Genomic DNA, 19,610 nt, shown 5'->3' with positions numbered 1-19,610 from the left:
ACTATGTTACCCTACAGTTTCTGCTTTCTCCTGGCCAAGTTTCATTTAACCATTGGTTCCTTTGAACTCATTAACTGCTTGGTTCTCCTTGCGTTAGGCAGGTAAAGCTTTTGCATTCTGCTTTTGTATTTTTTCTCTGCCAGCGTGTTGCTTCCTGGTACATTAGAACATCGTACAGGCCCTTCAGCCCACTATGTTCTGCCAACATTTTATCCTGTTCTAAGATCTATCTAACCCTTCCCTCCCACATAGCCCTCCATTTTTCTATCATTCATGTGGCTATCTAAGAGTTTCTTAAATGTCTCAAATGTATCTGCCTCCACCATCTCTGCCGGCAGTGCGTTCCATGCACCCACCACTCTCTGTGTAAAAAAAAAAACAACTTACTTCTGACATCCCCCCTATACCTTCCTCCATTCACCTTAAAATTATGACCCCTCGTGTTAGCCATTTTCACCCTGGGAAAAAGTCTCTGACTGTCCACTTGATCTGTGCCTCTTATCATCTTGTACACCTCTATCAAGTCATCTCTCATCCTCCTTTGCTCCAAAGAGAAAAGCCCTGGCTCACTCAGCCTATCCTCATAAGACATGCTCTCCAATCCAGGCAGCATCCTGGTAGATCTCCTCTGCACCCTCTCTAAAGCTTCCACATCCTTCCTGTAGTGAGGCGACCAGAACTGAAAACAAAACTTCCAAGAGTGGTCCAACCAGAGTTTTATAGACTGCAACATTACCTCATGGCCCTTGAACTCAATACCCCGACTAATGAAGGCCAACACACCATACGCCTTCTTAAAAACCCTATTAACCTGCATGGCAACCTTGAAGGATTTGTGGACATGGACCCCAAGGTCCCTCTGTTCCTCCACACTGCTAAGAGTCTTGCCATTGACTTTGTATTCTGTCTTCAAATTCGATCTTCCAAAGTGTATCACTTCACACTTTTCCAGGTTGAACTCCATCTGCCACTTCTCAGCCCAGCTCTGCATCCTGTCAATGTCCTGCTGTAATCTACAGCAACCTTCTACACTATCCACAACACCACCTTTGTGTCATCAACAAACTTAGTAACCCACCCTTCCACATCCTCATCCAAGTCATTTATAAAGTTCACAAAGAGCAGGGGTCCCAGAACAGATCCTTGCGGAACACCACTGGTCACCGACCTCCAGCCAGAATACTCTCCGTGAACCACTACCCTCTGTTTTCTCTGGATGAGCCAATTCTGAATCCACACAGCCAAGTTTCCCTGGATCCCTGTCTCTTGACTTTCTGATTGAGCCTTTCATGAGGAACCTTATCAAATGCCTTACTAAAATCCATCCACTGCGCTACCTTTATCAATATGCTTTGTCACATCTTCAAAGAATTGAGTCAGGCTCATGAAGCATGACCTGCCCCCCACAAAGCTATGCTGACTGTCCCTAATCAGCCAATGCTTCTCCAAATGCCCATAAATCCTGTCTTTAAGAATCTTCTCCAGTAATTTGCCCACCACTGAAGTTAGACTGGCCTGAAATTCCCAGGGATGTCCCTACTCCCTTTCTTGAACAAAGGAACAACATTTGCCACCCTCTAATCATCGGGCACTACTCCTGTGGCCAATGAGGAGACAAAGATCATCACTAAAGGTGCGGCAATTTCTTCCCTATCTTCCCGTAATAACCTTGGCCATAATCCCATCCAGCCCCGGTGACTTATCTATCCCAATGTTTTTCAAAAGTTCAAGCACATCCTCTTTCCTCATGTCGACATGCCCTAGAGTATCAGCCTGTTGTATGCTATCCTCACAAACGTCAAGGTGAATACTGAAACAAAGTATTCATTAAGGACCTGCCCTACCTCTTCCGACTCCAGGCACATCTTTTATCCCTGAACGGTCCTACCCTCACTCTACTCATCCTCCTGTTCTTCACATACGTGTAGGGTTTTGCTTATTCCTACTCGCCAAGGCCTTCTCATGCCCCCTTCTAACTCTCCTAAATTCATTCTTAAGCTCCCTCCTGGCTACCTTGTAACTCTCCAGAGCCCTGTCTGATCCTTGCTTTCTAAACCTGAGGTAAGCTGCTTTCTTCCTTCTGACAGGATATTCTACGTCTCGTGTCAATCACGGTTCCTTCACTCTACCATCCTTACCTTGCCTCAATGGGACCAACCTATCCAGAACCCCATGCAAGTACTCCCTAAACGACCTCTACGTTTCCGCTGTGCACTTCCCCAAGAACATCTGTTCCCAATTTACGCTCCCAAGTTCCTGCCTAATAGCATCATAATTCCCCCTCCCCCAATTAAATACCTTCCCATTATTGTCTGCTCCTATTTCTCTCCAAGGGTATGGTAAAGTTCAAGGATGTATGGTCACTGTCTCCAAAATGCTCGCCTACCGAGAGATCTGAAACCTGATCAGGTTCATTGCTGAGTGCCAGGTCCAGTATGGCCTGTCCACATACTGTGTCAGGAACCCTTCCTGGACACACCTAACAAACTGCCCCATCTATCCCCTTGACACTATGGAGGTGCCAATAAATATTAGGGAAGTTGAAGTCACCGATGACAACAACCCTGTTATTTTTGCACCTCTCCAAAATCTGCCTCCTGATTGATCCTAAGTGTCTCTGCTGCTATTGGGGGGTCTGCAGGATACTCCCAGTACAGTGATTGCTCCCTTCCTATTTCTGACTTCCACCCACACTAACTCAGTAGACGATCCCTCCAGGACATCCTCCCTTTCTACAGCTGTGATACTGTCCCTGATCAGCAAAGCCACTCCCCTACCTCTTTTACCTCCATCCCTGTCCTTTTGAAACATCTAAAGCCTGGAATATCCAGCAGCCATTCCTGTCCTTGTGACAGCCAAGTCTCTCTACTGGCTACAATGTCGTCGTTCCATGTACTTACCCATGCTTGAAGTTCATCACCCTCATTCCTAATTAAAGTAGACACACTTAATTCCATTCAACTGACTGCAATTTTGCCCTTTCAACAGCCTATCCTTCCTCACAGTCTTTCTACATGCTGCATCTACTTGTACACTAAATGCACCAACCTCTGATTTATCACTCAGGTTCTCATCCCTCTGCCAAACTAGTTTAAACCCTCCCCAACAGCTCTAGCAAAGCTGCCTGCAAGAATATTGGTCCCCCTCGAGTTCAGCTGTAACCTGTCCCTTTTATACAGGTCATACCTTCCCCAGAAGAGATCCCAATGATCCACAAATCTGAAACCCTTCCCCCTGCACCAGCTCCTCAGCCACACATTCATCTGCCAAATCAACCTATTCTTACCCTGACTGGCGCATGGTACAGGCAGCAATCCAGCGATTACTACGCTTGAGATCCTGCTTTTCTACTTCCTCCCTAGCTCCCTATATCCCCTCATCAGGACTTCATCTCTTTTCCTACCCATGTCATTGGTACCAATATGTACTATGACCTCTGACTGTTTGCCCTCCCCCTTCAGAATGCTGTGGACCCGATCTGAGACGTACCTGACCCTGGCACCCAAGAGGCAACATAGCATCTGGGAGCCTCTTTCATGTCCACAGAATCTCCTGTCTGCCACCCTTACTATTGAATCCCCTATCACTACTGCTTCCTCCTCTCCTTCCTTCCCTTCTGTGCCACACAACCAGGCTCAGTGCCAGAGACCTGGAAACTGCGGCTTTCCCCTGGTAGGTTGTTTCCCCCCAACAGTATCCAAAGCGGTATACCTGTTATTCAGGGGAATGGCCACAGGGATACTCTGCACTACCTGCCCACAAGATGAACGCACCACTGACCCTGGAACCATTCTAACTATGGAAAATCAAAGAAAGAAAGAAGCGAACAAACTTACCAGAGACTTACCTTAGCCTCCACCTACTCTCTCCGAAGCCTCTTGAGCCAAAGCCTGTCCCCCCTCTAACTCTGATCCACTCACACGATGGCCGCTCCGCTTATACCCATCTTCCTTTTTTCACTGCTGTTAATTAGCTAATAAACTACTAACAATTTGCAAATGTCCTCTTTTAGACTCTTGCAAGGTGAAACTCACAAGCACATGCACAGAGACTCACCTCCTTTCAAAGCTCCCACTCCAAATCTCTGTTGTCCATGTGGCTGTTGTGGTCACACAAGCTAGTCAGTCTTTGTTGGTATGAACCTGGTCAGTTCTTAGATGAATTCTGCACTCTTTGAACTGCATAGCAATTAGATGCAGAATAACTCCTTTGGTTTTCATTTCCTCCTTCATGGCCAGCAGCTTTAACGAATATGCAGTTTTGCAGCACGCAGTTTGTTGGGAGTTTTCATCCTATCATTGATAAATCTGTCTGCATTTTGCTCAACAATACAACTCTCCACCAGTTTAATGAGCTTCTGAAATGAATTGTGCTCAGGGTAATAATTTATGATGGCACAAATAACATCTTATCTCTGAAGCATTCTTAATATAAGACCATAAGACGTAGGAGTAGAATCAGACCCTTCGACCCATTGAGTCTGCTCCGCCATTCGATCATGAACTAATCAAGAACCTATCTACCTCCGCTTTAAATATACCTATTGACTTGGCCTCCACAACCGTCTGTGGCAATCAATTCCACAGATTCACCACCATCTGGCTGAAGAAATTCCTCCTCATCTGTCTTCTAAATGAATCACCTTTTCTGAGTCTGTGCCCTCTGGTCCTAGACTCTCCCATTACTGGAAACATCCTCTCCACGGCCACTCTATCCAGGCCTTTCAATATTTGGGCGGTTTCAATGAGATCCCCCTTCATCCTTCTAAACTCTAGTGAGTACAGGCCCAGAGCCATCAAAAGCTCCTCATACATTAACCCTTTCATTCCCCGGATCATTCTTGTAAATCTCCTCTAGACCCACTTCAACACCAGCACATCCTTCCTTAGATATGGGGCCGAAAGCTGCTCACAATACTCCAAATGTGGTCTGACCAACACCTTATAAAGCCTCTACATTACATTCTTGCTTTTATATTCTACTCCTCTCAAAACGAATTTGCATTTGCATTTGCCTTCCTTACTACTAACTCAACCTGCAAGTTTACCTTTAGGGAATCCTGCATTCAGACTTCCAAGTCCCTTTGCACCTCCAATTTCTGAATTCACTCCCCATTTAGAAAATAGTCTATGCCTTTATTCCTTTTACCAAAGTACATAACTATACACTCCCCTATGCTGTATTCCATCTGCCACTTCTTTGCCCATTCTCCCAATCTATCCAAGTCCTTCTGTAGACTCCCCACTTCCTCAACACCTGCCCCTCCACCTATCTTTGTATCATTCGCAAACTTGGCTACCAAGCCATCAATTCCGTCATCCAGATCATTAACATATAACATGAAAAGTAGTGGACCCAACACTGACCCCTGCAGAACACCACGAGTCACCGGCAGCCAACCAGAAAAGGCCCCCTTTATTCCCACTCTTTGCTTTCTGCCAGTCAGCCAGTCTTCTATCCATGCTATTACCTTCCCTGTTATATCATCCTATCTTGTTTAGCAGCCTCGTGTGGCACCTTGTCAAAGGCCTTCTAAAAATCCAAGTAAGCAACATCCACTGACTCTTTGTCTATCCTGCCTGCTACTTCCTCAAAGGATTCCAACAGATTTGTCAGGCAAGATTTCCCCTTAAGGAAACCATGCTGACTTCAGTCTGTTCCAATGATATGCTTCCAAGTACCCTGAAACCTCATCCTTAATAATGGACTCTAACATCTTATCAACCACTGAAGTTGGGCTAACTGGCTTATAATTTCTTGTCTTTTGCCTCCCTCCTTAAAGAGTGGAGTGACATTTGTCATTTTCCAGTCCTCTGGAACCATTCCTGAATCCAGTGACTCTTGAAAGATCATTACTAATGCCTTCACAATCTCTTCAGCTACCTCCTTCAGAATCCTGGGGTGTAGTCCATCTAGTCCGGGTGACTTATCTATCTTCAGATCTTTTAGCTTCCCAAGTACCTTCTCCTTTGTAATAGTGACTATGCTCACTTTTGCCCCCTGACTCTTGAATTTCTGGCACATTGCCCATGTCTTCCACAGTGAAGACTGATGCAAAATACTTATTCAGTTCGTCTGCCATTTCTTTGTTTCCTATAAAGAACATCAAGTTGCTTCATGGGTAGAAATATGAAAACACTACAGTCAGGTTAGGTGTGCCATTCTTTGGACGTTGTTCATTGAAAATGGATCATGGGTGACTACCTGGCACACTGAACCTTTAACTGAAGAGTTTCAGGAACCGAATAGAGGTGAGGAGCGAGGTGAGAGTTCTTGGAGTAAAATTCAGGGTTTCAAGTTTACTTCATTGAACTGGATGCAAAAATGATAATTAGTGCAATGGAAGTGGGTAGAAAAGACGCTGACTTCAGAAAACAGTGATATTTCATGTAAAACTGGAGAAAATTATGACTCATTGAAGACTTGGATTGAAATTGTAAAGTATCCCATAACTGTTAATTGAACTATTTATCACAGTTCCTCCTTAGCAGAATAAAGTTGTACCTCTCTCGTTTTAAGTGTTGCACTATCTGGCTTTCCATAGGAGAGCTCCTCATTGTTTTTAAAAATAGACAACTTGTTGCCTATATGAGGTGCTGTCCTGTTGTGTTTTCAGTGCAGCCTTTATAAACAGCTTACATCATCACTTGCATTGCCAGTCACAATGTCCTGCTTGTTATTTTCAGGCCTTTGATACTCCAGCTTCTTTTAAACTGTTATAGACACAGAGGAATGGATACAGTGCCATAAGAGGAACAGATCGAGTATTCCTAATGTGCGTTGAACGGATCTTCTGTTTGGTTTAGACAAGTGACTTTTCAATAAGTAAATGTGCAGCAGGGTTAATGCTGATTATACTGATCTGTTTATGTTATCTTGCTTTTTGTCAACAGCCTACTTATGCTACTATGCATAAATGACCAAATTTATTGTACTGTTTTTGTATGAAAATATTTATGAAAGCTAGAGATTTTGAGGAATGGCCATTTTTCATTTTAAAAATTAAATTTAAGCATCCTAGTGGTGCTTGGGATTCTGAGTAAATTTGATTTTACTTTAACCATCCAGTTTCAAATTTATGAAAAGTGTGAGACTCTCCCATGGCCTATCTGATGAGAATTCTATTAGTTTTAAGACTACCTGGAAATTGATTAAGATTTTTCAGTGATTGCTTGTAGCCAGTGCAAACATTGTCGTAAAAGCGTGAGGTGCCAGTCCGTGGATTACTGGAGTTTACGTGAGTTTACATTTTTCTTTTTCCTTTTCTCTTTAGAAGCGTGCATTAAGCAGGACTTGTGTGGATTTTAAAACATCTCTTCCCTGGAGATATTGGTCCTGAGGGCTGGTCCTCTGGCCCATACACCTACAGCCAGCGTAACCAGACCTATGCGCTGTGCTCCATGTCTCCTCTGAGTTGTGGCCCAGTAACGCAATGTGCCTTTTGGACACCATGGAAGTGGGGAAATACAGTAACAACACAGTTCCAGAGAGAAGCAAAGGAGTTCTCTTGGAGCCCTTCAATCATCAGGTTGGCGGGCACACCAGCATGATGCGCTATGATGACCATACAGTTTGTAAGCCCCTCATCAGTCGGGAGCAGAGGTTCTACGAGTCATTGCCACCAGAAATGAAAGAATTTACTCCAGAGTACAAAGGTGAGAAATCAAAAAACCTTTTAACACAAGTTAGCAGTTTGTTTTTATCTATCGCATGAGTGCAAATTCCAAGGAAGCCTGCACTAAGTTTGGTTTCGAATGGCTTAAGATGAGTGGTACTGTTTGTAACCTGGATTAAGTGAGAACAATTTGGCAGCATATTTGACTGTTCACTGAATCAGTTGATCTCCGCAGTATTTGTACTTTAAATAGATACAATATGTAATCCACATCACTTATGGTCACATAAATTAGTCCTAATGCTAGAGAACTGGATGCAAATAATTGGTATTGGTTTATTATTGTCACTTGTACCGAGGTATAATGAGAAGCTTGTCTTACAACCCGATCGTACAGGTCAATTCGTTACACTGTGCAGTTACATTGAGTTAGTACAAAGTGCATTGATGTAGTACAGGTAAAAACAATAACAGTACAGAGTAAAGTGTCACAGCTACAGAGAAAGTGCAGTGCAATAAGGTGCAAGGTCACAACAAGGTAGATCGTGAGGTCAGAGTCCATCTCATTGTATAAGGGAACTGTTCAATAGTCTTATCACAGTGGGGTAGAAGTCTGGTGGTATGTGCCCTCAGGCTCCTGTACCTTCTACCCGATGGAAGAGGAAAGAAGAGAGATTGACCCAGGTGGGTGGGGTCTTTGATTATGCTGGCTGCTGCACCAAGACAATGAGAGGTAAAGACAGGGGAGGCTGGTGTCCGTGATACGCTGGGCTGTGTCCACAACTCTCTGCAGCTTCTTGTGGTCCTGGGCAGAGCAAGCCGTGATACATCCAGATAGGATGCTTTCTATGGTGCATCGGTAAAAGTTGGTGAGAGCCAAAGGGGACAAACCAAATTTCTTTAGCCTCCTGAGGAAGTAGAGGCGCTAGTGAGCTTTCTTGGCTGTGGCATCTACGTGATTTGACCAGGACAGGCTGTTGGTGATGTTTACTCCCAAGAACTTGAATCTCTAAACCCTCTCGTCCTCAGCACCATTGATGTAGACAGGTGCATGTACACCGCCCCCTTTCCTGAAGTCAATGACCAGCTCTTTTGTTTGAAGATAGTCCTTAATGCTTGTTAAGTTGAGCTCTAGATTTAACAGTGCAAGAATATTGCACTGACCAAACTCGTAATGCTGGTTCTACCATATTTTCTTCTGAAATGACACAATAGTCCATTAGTCCTTGCAGCACTCTGGCTTGAATAAATGGACATATGTGTAAGGCTAGCTTTCATTAACGTGGACAATGCTAGTTTTGGCCAGTTGTCAGATAAGTGGTCCTAGACTTAGATCGACGTGGAGTCCAGCAGCAGAGCTTGGTTATGCTGGGGAGTAGGGTGTAGAAGTGGATATGCCATACCTTTGAATGGGATTCCTGGCCTGGAGGTCAGGTTCCAAAGCTTAAATCATTTTGTTTTTACTTTTATTTTAATATCTTTAATGATTTCTTAGTGTTTTAATATTTTTAATTTTATTTTTGTAGTTTGTAAATTTTTACTTCATTTAAAGCAATCTAAATAAGTTTCAAATGTTATGATATCGGAGTCATTTAAGAGTTTTACAAAGCAATTAGGCTCCTCCCTAGCCTTGCCTCTTCTCAAATGCTGTTCCCTGAGCAGGGCCTTAGCTGTATGTAGCCTCAGCCTACTCGCCGCTGAGGCTTCACTATACCTATCTGGATGTTTCCTGGCTGCTCGATTAGTCTCTGGCATCCAAACCAGTGAGGCAGAGATTGCAAGTGTCGAGTCCTGGCAGCAGACTGAATCCAGCTCACTTTGGTCCATTAAAGTTATTGATACTAGTATAAATAGTATACCTGATCACACGAGGTTCAGGTAATCCTCGAACAATGGATATGGTACCCAGCCCTATGATATCTAATGAAAATGGCTGTTCTTCATAAGAGTTTCTATCCTGACCTTTACACTGCAATTACACTGTCAACAAGATGTGTGGGATTTGGTTGTCATGATAGAACAGTCTGGAGTAGAAACCCAGCAGATGAATTTATTTCTCTTCTCCCTTTTTTAGTTGAGCAGTACTTCACCCTGACCTAAACTGTGCACATCTCTTTTTTCTACCCCCTTTTTCTCTCCTTACCTTTGACCTATTCCCCCAGTGGATCTGCTCTCCCCTCCTGCTCCGCGCCTGCCTATCACTAACTTGTGCCCACCCTGCCTCCCCTCTTTTGTCCACCTATCACTGCTCTGTTTTTCCCTCCTATATATTGGGCTTTTCCTTTCTTTAGTCCTGAAGAAGGGTCCTGACCTGAAACATTGACGGCCTGTTTTTCTCCGTGGGTTCTGCCTGGCCTGCTGAGTTCCTCCAGCATCATAGCGTTTTTCATCTAGATTCCAGCATCTGCAGTACTTTGTTTCTCAAGTGCACAAAATTGGGATCCATTTGCTGGTTAGTACTTTACCATTGAGCCACATGGAGAACTTTTCTCTCAATGCTTTCCTGGTAGCGACCCCCATGCCCTCTTTCAAAATGACGATCAATGCCCATCTTTCAAAATCTAATTGCAATCCTTTTGTTCTTGCAAGCAAGTGCTGTGTCTCCACCCTCCTTTTTCTTTCCAAAATCCCTGAATATATAGATCTGGAAGCAAATCTGTTTTGCTAACTTTAGGAGAATGCTTGCGTGTGATTTAATCTCATTGGACTACGCCTAAATGTAACTATGCATCAATTAGGAGAAATAATTTAGTCCAGTGGAATAATCAGAACCTCACCAGTTTTTCTTCCTTGAATCCTAAAATTTTCTTTTACAGACCATTCATCAGGCACACAATGTTTGAGAACCTGGAATCAGGGAAGCTTTTGTTATTTTAATTAATGTGTATTGATAACAAGTATCATTAAAAAAATCTGAACTGAGAATTGCTTTCCAATAAATGTTAAAGGACCCCATTGAAAAGCCCTCTAAAGTAGTTGAGTCGTATGCAATTGGAATGAATATGAACTGGATTCGGGGACATGGTATGTTTTATGGCCAGAAGTTTGTTCGGATGTCAGGTTTGATGGATGGGCATAAACAGTTCAGGGCAATTTGTGCTTCTTTTTATTATGAGTGTTACTCAAGGCCAATTCTATGATCTTGTAAACAATGCAGTTAGTTTGCACCCACATTGCAGATGTATCAAGGTGCAAATGCAGGAAAACTCCAGATCTTGATCCCAAATCCTCAGTGATCTTACCTGTAATACTCTTATTGAAATCTCCAATTAAATTCCAGCCTTTCCTCCTGCTTTGAAACAGCTCTAACATCATTACAAATAACATCCTCAGAATGTCACCATTGTGCATTTTCAGTTTTTTATTCATCTTCATTTTACTGTATAGCCATTTGATACCAGAAAGATATTGCTAATACCCTTCTTGCATTGTCTGGTTAATGGGTGCTTGCTTTCTACAGGTGACTTTATCAGATCACAACTAGCATATCTTCAGCAATGACTTCCATTCCCCTCACTGTTACGTCTGGAATTTCCCAAGGCTTGCCCCTCTTCCTTATCTATATGCTATCCTTCGAGAGTTTAACGTTTCACATTTCAAATACATATGGGCAGCACTGGCTTTACCTCTCTACCATTTCTCTTGACATTATGCGCCCTGTGTTGTCAGTCTGCTGATCCAATATCCAGGCTTTTTAAACAATAATTTCCTCCAGTAAAACAGAAGTGACCATTATGTAATGGAAACTGAAATAAAAAAAGAAAATGTTGGGAACACTCAACATGTCTGACACCATTTGTGGAAAGGGAAATGGTTAATGTTTCCGATTGAAGACCCTTTGTCAGAACTGAATGGGACCTTGACTGATTTTCCACATGGAGCCCAATCCTACTGTTCCTATTGTTAACATATGCTAAGGTCAAGTAACATAGCACAGAATGAAGGTTGAACTTGAAATCGGCTTTTAGTTTGTACAGTTTAACACTGGAATTTATTGGGAAATCAAGGAAACACTTGTTTCAGCAAAACTCTATGGGACTATACCTTGTAGGATAGCTATGCATTAAGGAAAATCTCATCTGAAACTAATACTAGCAGCAGCAGCCTTTTGTTATTAATTATTGGGGATGCTACATCACTAAAACTATGGAACGTGGCTGGTAAGCTGGAGCTAACCATTCCATAGTGCTACACATAAAGCTGCAGATGACACTTTGCAATATAATATCAAGAGCAAGTCCCAAATTAGAAAAGTACAGATGTTTTAACTAAATACTTGGAATGCATTGCACAGGGATTGAAGAGGTCATTGCTATTTGTGGCACTGCTATGTATATAGTTGGTGAATACAGACCACAGGTCTGAGATGTTAGTACCGTGGCAGGACTCACTTTTAGTTCCTGGTTTGAAAGCTCAAGGATGGATTTATATTGTAGAAACAGGTGACATGAACTTGGTTTTGTGCTCCACAAAGCAACAAAGACTGAGAGGCAATGACAAAGGATTTTGATAGGGTAGATTTGACAAAAATACTTCCTTTAGTGGGAGGATTCAAAGCAAGGAGCACCATCTTAAAAATAGATTGAAAGTAGGAAAGAGTGAGATCAGGAAATCTCCAACTCTGTCCAAAATGTTTTGGGTGCTGAAAATCAATTGACACTTTCAATGTAGAATTGTGTTAGAGGGGTACAGAATAAAGTTGGGTGATTAGAGCTGAGGGACCAATCAGCTGTGGTCAAGTTGATGGCTTAAGAGATTAAATGACCAACAGCTGTTCCAGTTCCAAGCAATCATCATCTTGGACTGTATGAACCATGGTTTATTCCACACCATAATGTGCATTTCATCTATTTCCCACACCTGTGTTCTCAGCCCCATCTCCTGGACAGAGGTTCCCCTGGTCCTCACCTTTCATCCCACCAACCTCCACATTCAATGATCATCTTTTGTAATTTCCATTCCAATAAGATTTTTTAATACATTCATTCAAGGGATACGGGCTTTGCAGGCTGAGCCAGCATTTAATTGCTCTTGAGAAGGTGGTGGTGAGTTGCCTTCTTGAACCGCTGCAGTCCTTGTGTTATGGATATAACCACGTTGCTGTGGGGAAGGAGTTCCAGGATTTTGATCCAGTGATGATGAAGGAACAGTGATATATTTCCAAGTCAGGACGGTGTTAGGTTGGGTAACTTCTAGATGGTGGTGTTCTCTTTTCTGTTTTTATTTCAGATTTCCAACATTTGCAATTTTAAATTATAAAACACTGCCTAGTGGTTCTAAACCAGTACTATGCTGATCAATATCAAGTGGGCCAACAGTCAGATTTCTGCATTGAATATATTATTCCTCTCACTTCTTTGTCCTCTTCTTAGAAGCACAAGGAGCTTATTCGGTTCCTCAGCACTACACTGCTATTCACTTAATTCATAACTGATCTGCATCTTAACTCCACTTACTCATCTTGGTTCTGTAACCTTTAATACCATGCTTAACAAAAATTTGATGAGTTTCAATTCATAAATTTTCATTTGACCAACAGCCTTAATAGCTACTTTGTGAGGGTTCCAAATGTTCATCATTTTTTTGTGTGAGGAAAATACTTCTTGACATTGCACTCAACTATCCTAACTCTAATTTTAGGGTTTTGGTTCCCAGTTCTTGGTTTACTCATAAGAAGAAAAGTTTCTCCTACAAAACAAGTTGCTGGGGATATTCATCACTGTGTGTGGTGAGAGAGAAACAGATAATGTTTCAGATCAATGAACCTTGATAACAACTGGAAAAGTGAGAAAGCAGCCCTGTTTTAAGTTGCAAAGATAGGAGGGGTGGAGAGGGAATTTCAGTGATAAGGTGGAACCCAAGATCACCCTTGCAATGTGGTTGCCTATGGTGCCAGCATTTAGAGAGGAACTGGAAACGAATGAACATACTAAGCTGTGTGATACAGAACATAGATATTGCTGGAAATATGAAATATAAGAGAATGTTGGAAATACCATCTTGATTACTTTGTGAAACTTGATAATCATTTCAAATATAATCATTCTGTCATCTTTACTGAAGGCAATACAGGCTGAGTCCCTTCAACTTGCTTTAGTATTTATCACTTTTGGTCCAAGTATCATTCCTGATAAATCGGCTCGATTCCTGTTCGAAGGCTAGAGTATCCTTTCAGAACTGAACGCAATATACTAGATGGGGGTTGGGGGGGGGGCAGGGGTTTGAATCAGACAGTTATATAACCATGATACAGAACATAGAGCAAATCAGAATCAGGTTTATTATCACTTACATATGTTGTGAAATTTGTTGTTTTGTGGCGACAGTACGGTGCAAGACAAAAAATAACTATAAGTTACAAAAATAAATAAATAGTGCGAAGGAGGAATAACAAGGTAGTGTTCATGGGTTCATGAACCTTTCAGAAATCTGATGGCAGAGGGAAAGAAGCTGTTCCTGAAATATTGAGTGTGGACTTTTAGTCTCCTGTACCACCTCCTCGATGGTAGTAACGTGAAGAGGGCATGTCCCGGGTGGTGAGGGTCCATAATGATGGACGCCACCTTCTTGAGGCAGCACCTCTTGAAGATATCCTCAATGGTGGGAAGGGTTGTGCCCGTGATGGAGCTGGCTGGGTCTACAAACCTCTACAGCCTCATGCGATCCTGTACATTGGAGCCTCCATACCAGTCAGAATGCTCTCCACCATACCTCTATAGAAATTTGCAAGAGTCTTTAGTGACATACGAAATACAGCACAGGAACAGGCTTTTCGGCCCACAGTATTGTGCCGAACTAAGTAAGCTAATGATGCCTAATTAAACTAATCCCTTCTGCCTAAACATGGTTCATATCTCTCCATTCTTTGCATATTCATGTAGCTTTCTATTTTCTCTCTGCTCTTTCTTATTTCTTCCCTCTCCCCTTTCTCCCACCTGTTTGCTCTTCCCCTTTGAGTGGTTTGCCACAGTTACTGAAGTGCAAGCCTTGAATTTGGAAAAAGTAAATATTTCATTCTATTTCTTAATTCTACTGGACTTGGGTAATTGCTGTTGCACTCACTATCTTTGTAATATTATCTTTGGAAAATGGTGCACGCTTAGTACCACTTAATCATATTGATAACAACAATTCTTTTATATTGATACTAAAAATATACACTCTCAGGGATAAATCTGAGTACTAACTTTGCATCAAAATCCAAAATTTGCAGATATTGGAAGTTCGCAATGGAAACAGAAAATGCTGGGAACGCATCTTCAACCTGAAATGTTAATTTTCCACTGCTGCTGTTTGACTCACTGAGTGTTTCCAGCATTTTCTGTTTATATTTACTTTGCATGTTAATTAGCTTTCATCTCTTCTCACAGATCTCTTTGGAGCAGCTATTAAATGCCAAGACATGGTTAGATAATGTTGTTAATACCAAGAGTGTTTGTGAGCTGGCTATTAGTTAGCAGGTTAAGTAAACAAAAGCAGAGTGAGCTGCAACAAATTCTCCATGTCCCTATGTAGATGCAGCTTAATACAAATTAGATCATTCCTAAAGTGGTTATTGCACTAATGCGGTAATGTAGTAGTCACCCTGGGTTTGATATCTGTATCGTATTCTAATGCTAAAATAAGAGTGCTATATTTATTTTGAAAGCTTGATGGATTTAGTAAAGTTATTATAAGAACATTTGGGCTAATTACTAAGCCATAAGGTGGTGTTTGTGGCAATGATTCCTCCTGGCGTGAGGGTTATCCCTAATCTTGGCAGAGTTAAAGTGGGAGAGACGAAAACAACTTGTTTTCATTATCTCTTCTTATGCTGCCTATTGGGATTGAGGATGACTTGCTTCCACTCTGAGTTCTGAGGGAGCTCATGAGGCCAACGTGGGAATGACAAGAGTTTTTCACTGTTGGAGCGAGCAGGTGGGTCAGTAGTTTCTGAGGTAGGAACTCCTTTTACTGCATATGCTGGACTTCTGTGTGCTCCTGACTCGAGGTCCCATGGACTTGAGGTTCTCTATACTATCCCAAATTCTCAGTCTCTGATTTGAATGGTCATGGGCTGAAGGTTCCCAGGAGTCGGTGGGAGCTGCACTTCTTCAAGGATACTTTGAGCTTATTGTTGAATCATCATTTCTGTTCACCATAACAGCTTCGAATAAAGCCTCTATTTCAGGAGTCTGGGGTCAGGCATGCAAATGATGCAGCCTGCCAACTTGGGTGTGTTGGCTTGGGAGAGGAAACTGAAATTGGTTTGATTATCCTTCCATTGAATTTGGAAGATTTTGGAGCATTGGCAGTGTTTTTTTCCAGAGTCTTGAGGTTCCTGCTGTAAGTAGGTAATCTTGGTCTCTGAAGCATATAAGAGGACAGGATGACTGCTACTCAGGTTTTGTGCTGCGTGTGAGGTCTTGATCTTAAGCACCATCTTTCTCAATCCCAGTTGAAGGTCCTGGTGAATTTCATCATCAACATTGGTCTCTGCCGAGAAGTGGCTCCTGAGATATAGAAAGTGGTGTACGTTTTCAAGAGTCTTGCTGTGAGCCTTTATTGCCAGAGGGCAATGTAATGCAACAAGAGCAGGTTGCTCCACAAAGTCCTACCAATCAGTGACCATTTCCGATAAGGGTCTACACCACTCACCCTCGATGTTCACTGGCTACTTACTGTTGCTGAATCTTAACTACCAATATCCTGAGGATTTCTGTTTACTCTTGGACTACCACATGTCTGTAAGACCAGAGAAAATGTGATGGAATACTCTCCACTTACCCCCTGGATGAGTGCAGCTCCAATGGTGCTCACGAATGGACAAAGTAGCCTGCTTGACTGGCAAACCCTTCACCCACCAGAGAAACATTTTCTCTGTTGTTGTCACTCTGGCTGTTTTACATACCTTTTATAAAATGCAGTGCAATAATTTACCAAGACTTTTCCAAAAGTGCATTGCAACTCGGCCACTTCCAACTAACAGGACAAGGACATCACCAAATGGAAATATAACCATTTTCAAGCAGTACAAAAATAGAATGCTGGAAGAACTCAGTAGGTCAAGCAACATCTGTGGAGGTAAAAGTTGTAAGTTGCTGTTTCAAGTTGAGGCCCAGCATCTGGTCCTGATGCAGAGTCTCAGCCTGAAATGTCAGCTTACACCTTTTACCTCCATGGATGCTGCTTGACCTGTCAAGTTCCTCCAGCGTCATGCTTTTGTTCTGGATTCTAACATCTGCAGTCTCTTTTGTCTTCATCTCCAATGGTACTCTGTCCTAACTTGGAAATGGATCACAGTTCTTTCATCATGGCTTTCAATCTTGTAGCTCCCTACCTTCACAGGCATGTAGAACTAGTTTTACCACAGGAACCAAAGCAGTTCAAGGAGGCTGATATTCTCATGGGTTTAGTTGTGGTCAATAAACACAAGTCTTGCCTGAAATCACATTCTGTGGATTAATACAAAAAGATACTGGATAAAATCTTGTTTAAGTAGGACTGCTTTGTAGTATTTTCCAGTAATAAGTTATTGTAACACAGGAAGAAAGTCACGAGATTTTTGTCATAGTTAAACTTCTCAGTGTTGAACAGGCTACCACCTTTCAACTAAGCAACTTGCCATGGCTTTCATTTTGTGTTTTATTTCTGTTGATATTATCTAGAGCAATATGCCACTTATTTATTGTATTGGTCAGTATGATTAAATTAATTTTCACAAGAAAATTCTGATAAACTTACCTTTGCAGAATTTATGCCAAATTCTAGCTTCTGATTTCTTCTGGAAATGTGTGGGGAGCTTGAAGATTGAGAATTAAAAAAACTGAAAAGAATGAACATCACACAACATTAGCAGGCAGCTGTCTCCCCCACCTAATGTAGTTGTTGACATTACTGTGGATGTCGATGAACGCATTAATCAGACAGATTGTGGGAGTTGGCTGGATGAACTTAGGCTGAAAATATTGTGACCTTTCCAGTCCAGACTCTGCTGCTGAAGCTTTATATAAACTGTGGTATTAATAGCTCTCTTTATGCATAGGGCTGATTATTAATTAAAACTGTAACTCTTCAGATCATGCAGCTGTCCATGACTGCATTTAGCAGGCCCTAGACATTATCAGAAAGTGTCTGGTTAATTCATGCCACACAATTGCCAGGCAATACCCAATAGCAGAGAGTAAACCGTCTCTCCTTGACATTCAAAAGCAAAACAATTCAATGCCCTCACCAAAAAAAATTCATCATTGGCCAGCCACCATAACTACTACAATGGGGTGTTCTGTTCTGATTTCCCCAAAGTTTTTCCATTTACAAAATCCAACTCAGTGTGATAGCATAATCTTATTTGCCTGGGAAATTGCAGCTCCAACAACATGCGAGCTCAACTTCATCCAGGCAAAGTGGCCAGTTTGATTGACACTCCATGCACCATTCCAGGCATGGACTTCTCCACCGCAGCCAGCCTTATCTATAGTTTGTGGCAACCACGTCATGCACTGGAGTCATTCACTAAGGGTATTTTGACAGAAATTTCTCAGTCAATTGCATAGAATCACCACTAACTCTCTTTTAAGACTCTCACAATCCTAACTAGAAATATATAGTGATTTCTTAATTGTCACGGAAAGGTAATCCTTGCCTATAGCTAGCAGGTCTTCAATGGTTCAGGAAGGCAGCTAATTGAGCAATTAGGGAAATGACCATAGTATGCTGGCTTTGCCAAGAATGCCTACCTTCCATGAGAATATACATTAAATCAAATAACCTATGAAGCTCCCGTAATTTGTTAATATTACTCTTTTTATAGCCACTGCCCAATTTGAATCAGAATCAGGTGTATTATCAGTGACTTGTATGATGTGAAATTTGTACGGGTAAGAACAGATTTTATTTTTAATTGAGGGTCAGCATAGAAAGCCTTTGTAAATTGATGATGTAGGGAGCAACATTTGAAGCTGCTTGTGTTTCACATTATAAACACTGACTATGTGCCCTGTACATATTATAGCATTTCCTTGTCATTTGAACAAGGAAACATGACTGCTTGTGAATGAAGGTACTTTAGTTGGAGCGCAAGAGGCCTTGAGGGGCAGAATGTCTGCATCAGCACATTATCAGTTTCTCTCTTTACAGGTGCTGATTGACCTCTAAGTGTTTTATAGCATTATTAATTTCTGATTTCTGTGACTACTATTTTGTGCTTTAGTTTAATGAAGCAGGGAATATGTGATGCTACAAATACATGCATGTACTTATTTTGCAATAACTTTCTCAAGGAAATTAGGAGACAAAATTCACTTATAAAGCAAATTTGCAAGTCTTCCAATGTTCTTCCTGTCCAGGTGTTGTGTCAGTGTGTTTCGAAGGAGGTCGTGATGGTTACATTAACTTAGTCGCATACCCATACGTGGAAAGTGAAAATTTGGAGCAGGAAGAGGTTCAAGAAAGAGAACAACCCCGCAGGAAACATTCACGGAGAAGCCTTTACCGGTCAGCTAGTGGCAATGAGCATCTGATCCAGATAGACAATTCTGACAGCGCAGAGAGGTAGGTGGAGCGGTTTCAGGATGTTTGAGTGTGCTTCTTTGTGGATTGTGTAGTGATCTCATCAAGAACCACAATTCCATCAAAAGGTTTGCTCAGGATACTCTAAGGCAAGCTGCAATTTGTAGAGCCAGACCTGTATCTATTATTTACCCATAGTGTGAACTTCTGGTCTCAGTCAGATCACCGTAAATTTGTCATGGTGCAATGCAGAAAGAAGACTGTAGGACCAACAGTGTCAATTTCAATGGCCCCAATGGATGTTGGGAAGAGCTTGGATTTCTAAAAGCCTATCCTAGATTGAATCCCAGAAATCCACAATGAGTGATGAACTAAACGCTAATGGAGGTGGAAGTATGCCAAGGAGAACAGCTGGATCCAGGCTGCATTGAAAAGGTTTACGCAATTGAGAGATATTCATATTTGATTATTTAAAAGTGGTGTGATGCATCAGCCTATTGAAGGT

At 41.9% G+C, this 19,610-nt stretch overlaps 1 protein-coding gene across 3 annotated transcripts in view; it reads left to right on the top strand.

Annotated features, from left to right (window-relative positions):
* The window catches only part of ip6k1 (inositol hexakisphosphate kinase 1), a 92,977-nt gene that overhangs the window by 35,866 nt on the left and 37,501 nt on the right, over positions 1-19,610 (top strand). For 2 of the 3 annotated variants that reach the window (XM_052018526.1, XM_052018528.1), the window contains exons 2-3: positions 7,274-7,655; positions 18,943-19,147. In XM_052018526.1, the coding sequence (XP_051874486.1) occupies positions 7,433-7,655; positions 18,943-19,147 (428 nt within the window). In that variant the 5' untranslated portion in view covers positions 7,274-7,432. Of the gene's footprint in view, positions 1-6,686; positions 6,776-7,273; positions 7,656-18,942; positions 19,148-19,610 lie in introns of all 3 variants that reach the window. The other variant, XM_052018527.1, reaches the window with a different exon arrangement.

The sequence above is a fragment of the Pristis pectinata genome, chromosome 6 (assembly GCF_009764475.1).
Source record: "Pristis pectinata isolate sPriPec2 chromosome 6, sPriPec2.1.pri, whole genome shotgun sequence".
NCBI classification, from domain to species: Eukaryota; Metazoa; Chordata; class Chondrichthyes; order Rhinopristiformes; family Pristidae; genus Pristis; species Pristis pectinata.
This window is presented reverse-complemented; position numbering and strand designations above follow the sequence as displayed.